The sequence below is a fragment of the Octodon degus genome, unplaced genomic scaffold (assembly GCF_000260255.1).
Source record: "Octodon degus isolate 3935 unplaced genomic scaffold, OctDeg1.0 scaffold00010, whole genome shotgun sequence".
Lineage (NCBI taxonomy): Eukaryota > Metazoa > Chordata > Mammalia > Rodentia > Octodontidae > Octodon > Octodon degus.
The window spans coordinates 21297878-21304713 of record NW_004524586.1 but is presented as its reverse complement, the minus strand read 5'-3'; the positions used below and the strand labels follow the sequence as shown (position 1 = coordinate 21304713).

The window sequence follows — 6836 nt, the reverse complement described above, 5'->3', positions numbered from 1 at the left end:
TGTCTTCTGACCTTTGGTGTAGAGCTTAGATAGAGTTATTACCTTAGCAACAGGTCCAGATCTATGAAGTTCGGATTCCTCCAGGTGGGTGTTGCTTGGATCTGGTTGCTGTGCTCCACTTCTTTCTGCTGCAGGCATTAGAGTTGAACCCTTTGTGTCTCTCTGGGAAGATGTTCTGCTCCTGAATCAGCTTGGTGGGTCCTGCCTCTAGCCTCTTTGCAGGGAGTTCTGCTGAAGGGTTTCATGCTGGGCCTGCGCTCTGGGCCTATTCTGGATCCCGTGGCCTCGGTGGTCTCACTCACTGGCCGGGCCTGCGCTCTGGGTGTCTATTTTACTTTTTCTGGGGGGGGGAATATTCAATTTATGTTTTCAGAAGTCACTGAACATCACAATGTAAAAAACACTGTCCTATAGAACTTAAATGTTGGTTTCTTTTGACCACTAGGTATGGACCATTCATCAAACCCCAATACAACAACAGAGCCTGAAGCTGCCGCCCCACCATACCTAGGTTGGTACAGTCTTTACCTGGTTCTTCTTCTTCATAGCTTTTCCTCTCTACAATGTCCCTTTTATAAGCCAGGGGAGCAGAGCCTTTGTGCTCTATAACTTCAGGGCATCGTCCTCCAAGAATGCATTGGGCACTGCCTCCTCTTGCAGGGGATCCCATGTCACATGCTAAGAATGATCGCTGTATTCCTACAGTCGATGACCTTACATGCTTGCATCCCTCCAGGGTGAGAGAGTTATCATCCATTCTCTACCACCCATATCACACAGTAGGGCACAAAATGTATGAGCCAAAAAAGTTCTTGCTCATCATCTAGACTTCTTAAAGGATCTCTCAGCTCACCTAAAGAATACCTGAACACTGGGAATGCTTAGCTGTTGCCAAATGAACTTGGCCATGAGCTTGGGAGCTTGGCCACTTAGAAAAAAATATATATCAGTTAGGATTGAATTAATATCTCCTGAGTGGTACTTGAGGTGACCAAAATTGCTCATAGATTTACAAATTGGTAAACATTTAAAATTTTCTTTCATTTTTAAAGAGAGTACAAAATAGCATTAGAACAGAAAAAATTAGGAGTGATGCATAATTTTACTTAACAAAGTAATATGAATTTTACTGTATTTGTTGTAATACATAGTGTTGTCTTCCAACCAGTTATTCATATTACCAGATAAAGGCATATAAAATTGAAAGTAGAAAGAAAACAGAAAGAAGTGTATAAGAATTATGAAGAGAAAAAATACAAACAGTTGAAAAAAGGAGACAAAAGAAGTTAAGTACTATCTGGTCCTTTCCATAGACCAGCAGAAATGCACAGTACAGTTGTCCAAACCATCCTGCTTACATATATAGATATATCTCTTTCCCCCACTCCCTCTCCGATCCTTCTTACTCAACTCAATAACTCTTTCTTTTTGAATAAATTAATTCCCTTTTCCCAGTACAAATTGTTAAACATTTGTAGAATCATCCTTTTACTTTTTATTATTTGAAAAATGCAGAAACAACCAAACAAGTGATTGGAAGAGAATTCAGGGAACATTTGACAATGAACAGTTCCTCACTCCACAGATATTTGATAGGAGAGCAGTAAATCCAGTATTTGACAACATGGAGAACAAACCAAATGATGGTTAGTGACTGCCTCTGGCAGAGGCGATGTGTTTACAGGGCTGCCCTCTTCATCCCGACTACAGCACCAACTGCTCTTCACTGTCAGTTGTACAAAAGACAATGTTATATTTCCAACATTAAGATTGATTCTACATTGAACCATTTGGGATGAGTGAATAAAAATGATGTGTTAATTATTTAATCACTTTGGATAGTCTAGTCACAAACTACTGAAACTGACTGCAGTAATGAAGTGGCCATACATGTGTATATCAAAGTATATGTATGTACGTATGAGATACATGTAGAAATGTATGAGAAGCAACAGACTTGTTGACAAATATTGACAAGAATAGAAAGTGTGAGGGAGCCCATGTCTGAGTTTTACTAGATCTCAACATTTCCTCCTAATTATTTGAGATGTAGTTTAAAAGGAAACATTGCATAACTTGATTACTGCCCTGGGAGTTAGGTGCAAACAGGGCTGGCTGCCTTAGTGCCTTGTGGCAACTTAATGCTACCAAGAACCTAGACAGAGCCACCAAAGGCCTAGATGGAAAGCAAAATGCACCACCATTGCACTCATTGCCATGTTCCTGTATGAACACATCTGGATTGCTGCTAAAGGAAAAAGAAGAAGCAGCTTACAAGTGGTTTTCTAGGCACTTGGAGAGCTGCAGTGTCCAGCCATGAATATGTTCTCAGGGATCTCATACTTTTCATTCCCACTGCGGGATGGGATAGCCATGTCTGGATCAATGTGGCAGAAGATAAAATGGAGAAGTCAGCCAAACATTGTAGGGCAGAATGGGCAGAAGTCTATGCTTCTTCTTGACCAGCCATTCTCTCTGGACTGTTGTCTCATGGGATGGCATAGAGGTGGCCAGCAGTAAACAAGGCCTCTATTTTGCATTCACAGGTCAGGCATTATTGACACCTGTGTCCACCACAGAGCCTGCTGCGCTTCCCCTGAAAGTCACTCCAGCAGGTCAGTTGGCATTTGTTCTGGGGGTGGGGAGTGAAGAAAGAATACCACGTGCCCAGCACTGAGCTGGCATATCCCATACTTGAAGCCACACCAAGGAGTGCCAGCTAAAGCTCTGTGGAAACTACTTACCTCTTGAGGAGCTGAGTAAGGAATTGCATATTTGACTGTAGTCTTTGGGCTATGTATATTTTCAAACCTTCTTCTTTCCCAAGCTGGGTTTATGGATGACTTACTTAGCAGGGATGCTTATGATTGTCCTTGGGACAGGTGATGGGTTATCTGCAAGCATAGCAGTAACAGATCCTATGACCCTGCAACCCACACCTGCTCACCTGGCAGGTAAGTCCTTAGGAAAATGGGAAAAGGAACCATTATTAATGGAATGAAAATGTGACCAAAAGACAATCAGATACTATCAAATAACTAACACTTCATTTTATGATCACAAAGACCTACAAGTAAAGGTATCCAGCTCTCACCCTCACTTTTTAACATATGGATCACAGAAAATTGATGATAGAATTAATTGGCCAGAAAGTGATAAAGTTGAGACTTAAGCTCATATCTCTCAAATGCTAGGCTTCTACTTGAACAATGCTGTTTTGGAGACTGTATTTGAGATAAACTTGTAGCAGACCTAATTTCTCAGACCCAAATGCACCAAGATCTTAATTAGGAGACTGCAAATTTGATATGTTTTGGACTTTGTGTGTGTTGTCTTATTTTTCTGAAAATTTCTAGAGCCTTTCTTAGTTCTTTGTATTTTGAGCTTCATGAGCTTCATTTACTCTGTTCTTAGTTTTTAATACATTATCCTGCTTGCAGTTAAGATTTTAGTCCAGAGGTACATATCCTTCAGTTCTTACAAATTTTTCTTGAGTTATTTAATAATTTCCTCCTTACTAGTTCTGCTCATTTTCTTAGAAATTCTTTAAGTAGATGTTGGATTTCCTATGCTGATATGCTAAATTTTATGAGTTATTTTTAATTTTGCATCTTTAAAATTTTTCCCTGTACTCACTTGTTTGTCAACAGTGTCTTTTATTAATTTTTTAAAGTTTCAATCATTTTATTTCTCAATTTTAAAAGCACTTTCCTGTCTGAGCTTCTCTTTCCCTTAGCTGCTTGCGGTATCTTCTCTAACTTTCTTGGTATCTGTATTACTGCTTTCTACTCAAAACTTTCCTCTGATCCTTTTGCTGTTTCTGTTTCTCTTCTCTGCTTTTCTATCACTTTTCTTATGTTTCTTAAGATAGAAGTATTTCTCAAAGATGTGGGCATTTCAAGGTGTCTGTCTGCTTTTAATAAAGAGGCACTAAGGAGCTGATGGGAGGGAGGTAGTATGCTTGGCTCCAACAGCAGAGTGGGAAATTGCATGTAGCGCATTTGAATCTCAGTCTAGTCTCAGCTTGCCTGATGTCTGCAAGAATGAATCTTTGGGAATTCGTTTCTCCAGAAAATAAATTTCTTATCTGTAAGTAGGGACAAGTCAGAAATTATTTTATCTGTTCTCAACCAGTATCTCCTTTCATAGCATGATAATGATGGGCTGGAATTGTGAGCTGGATAAGTTATAATAATTAGTGTTCCCAGTTTTGAAATGTGATTTTACCCAAAAATGCTATTAAAACCAGATTGGTTATACTCTTATTATGGAAATGATGTGTCCATAAAGCTGTGAAGATAATGTATTTTAGACACCCATGGTTTTATATAATTTAGCCATTTGCACATCATATTTTAGTCCATTGTATAAATTATGGTACCTGATTTATTTCTCAATAGCAAAATCAAGTCTCTTGTCCTGAAATACAATGTAAAAATTGGTTAAAATTTAAATTTCCGTTAGAATGTTTGCATTCAAGTTCAAGAAGGCTGTATAGAAGTATTTAACCTTGGGAAAATTATTTGAACTGCTTGAGTCATTGTTCTCCATCAGCATAAAGACTGAAGTTTGTTGTGAAGGTCAATCAAGATCAAATCTTGTGAAGCATGCGTTGATGCTTGTAGTGTAGTTATATTCATGAAGCATCGTGACAATTATATCATCGATAGCATCATCATCACAACTTATGTATCATATTTAAGTTAGCTAATTCCTGGCTACTTAGAACTAAAAATTCACATTCTCTATGTTGGTGGACATGTATATCCATTTTTATAGGCATAAAACTCTATAAAAGTTAGGGATGCTACGTGCCCAGTGAGTGCAGAAGTTATATCCGGCTAGTATACTCATGAGAGTTTATTGTTTTCTGCTTGTTTCTTCCAACTTTTCCTGAGGAACATGTGTCTCTTCTGTAATATGGTCCACAATTTTAGAAATGATGGCCACATTTGTGTCTATGTGGGAAAGATGGCCATGGTCGTGTTTGTCCCCAGATGTAGAGTTGGAAGCAAAACCAAAATCTTGCCAAACACTTTTGTTGTGAACCAAATTGTTCGCCAACAAAAGTGTTTCTCAACCAAGGCACTACTGTATAAAATGATAAGGTCACCAACTCAAAAAGAGAGTGAGAGGACCAGCGATATAGCTCAATGGCACAAGTGCCTGCCTGACAACTGTAAGGTCCTGAGTTTCATTCTTGACACCAAAAAATGAAGCCGGGGAAATGGCTCAGTGGAACAAGTGCTTCCCTGGCAAGCGCAAGGGCCTGAGTTCAATCCCCGGTTCCGCAAAAAAAAAAAAAAAAAAAAAAGCCTGATACCAAAAAATATGAGTAAGCAAGAAGTATGCAATTATTAGAGGCACAGCTTGGCCTCTTCTGGTCTCAGAAACAGTTGGAGAGGACTTGCCCATGATGTACCATGAAGGCAAGGGAAGGTGTTGTCTAGCAGGGGCTCAGAAAATGACACTCACCCTTATCTTTACCCACTTTCCTGCAGCTGGAGGGAGTCTCTTCACACCTTCCATCTGGCCTGCAGCTCCACAGACCACACCCTTACCTATAGGCAGGACCCCTCCCCCTAGCTCTATTCCCTAGGGAGGTCCATCTTCCTTTCCCATGGGCAATCCTGTTACCCAACATCCCATGCCTCTCATATGTGTCTTTTCCCAATAAGGTGAAAAAAAAAAAGCCCCAGAGACACAGACTAGGGGAAGTGTCCAGAATATCTGAGAAAACCTGCTTCATGGTTCTGTCCACAAATCCATTGCTGTCAAAACCCCCAAACGGTCTGGTTAGGAGAGAGCAAACTTTGCTAGTGCAAGCCAGTATCTTGGGTCCTGTCTTAGCTACTCTCCTCTCATTGCTGGGACAAATATCTGAGGGAAATTAGAGAAGGAAAGGTTTAGCTCATAATAACTGGAGATTTCAGTCCATACTCAGCTGGCTCCAAAGCAGAGCCGGTGCATGGCAGAGGGCAACCTTTCAGGGCGGTGTCAAAGAGCAAGAGCACAAAGGAGGAGTAGCAGCAACTTAAGCAGCTAACTTCTCTTCCCTCCTTACAGGGAAATGCAAATAACCTGCCCCAGGGCAAGTGCAGAATCCACACCCATAATAATCACACACTCTAGAAGCTGCCCCAGGACTCCTTGAGGCTTTGTGGGGACACGGATACACAAACCATAATGGGTCCCCAAACAAGTTGTTCCTCAGTAGCTGGGGCCTCTTTAAACCAATCTAACGTCACAAGGCAAATGTTCACCCACAAGAGTATTACCTTAAACAGCCAATGAAATGATGCAGGCAGAAAGGTCAGGAAGGGGTCTTACTACACTGAAGCATTTTCCAAATGTACATCTGAGCGGGATCCTGAACAGACCCGGAGCGCAGGCCCGGCGAGTGAGTGAGACGACCCAGGCCGCGGGATCCTGAACAGACCCGGAGCGCAGGCCCGGGAGTGAGTGAGACGACCCAGGCCGCGGGATCCTGAACAGACCCAGAGCGCAGGCCGGCTAGTGAGTGAGACTTCCCGGGCCGAGGGATCCTCTTTTTACCCAGGCTGCAGGCCCAGCAGGGAACCCTTCAGCAGAACTCCCTGCAAGGAGCCTAGAGGCAAGACCCACACAGCTGATTCAGGAGCAGAACGTCTTTCCAGAGAGACACAAAGGGTTCAACTCTAACACCTGCAGCAGAAAGAAGTGGAGCACAGCAGCCAGAACCAAACAACACCCACCTAGAGGAATCCGAATTTCATAGATCCGGACCTGTTGCTAAGGTAATAACTCTATCTAAGCTCTACACCAAAGGTCAGAAGACAGGTATACAAAATGACAAA

General features: G+C 41.6%; 1 protein-coding gene and 1 long non-coding RNA gene across 17 annotated transcripts in view; one reads left to right on the top strand and one right to left on the bottom strand.

The window, feature by feature from the left end:
- Positions 1–6836, top strand: part of LOC101573386 (deleted in malignant brain tumors 1 protein-like) — a 136377-nt gene that overhangs the window by 35336 nt on the left and 94205 nt on the right. For 15 of the 16 annotated variants that reach the window (XM_023708922.1, XM_023708920.1, XM_023708919.1 and 12 more), the window contains 2 exons: positions 446–511; positions 2547–2615. In XM_023708922.1, coding sequence (XP_023564690.1) covers positions 446–511; positions 2547–2615 — 135 coding nt within the window. Of the gene's footprint in view, positions 1–445; positions 512–2546; positions 2616–2818; positions 2955–6836 lie in introns of those variants that run through there. The other variant, XM_023708931.1, reaches the window with a different exon arrangement.
- The window catches only part of LOC111815003, a 6287-nt gene continuing 2007 nt past the window's right edge, over positions 2557–6836 (bottom strand). The window contains exons 2-3 of the long non-coding RNA XR_002819833.1: positions 2745–2961; positions 2557–2632 (exon numbers count right to left, since the gene is read on the bottom strand). This is a non-coding gene — a long non-coding RNA (uncharacterized LOC111815003). The remainder of the gene's footprint in view (positions 2633–2744; positions 2962–6836) is intronic.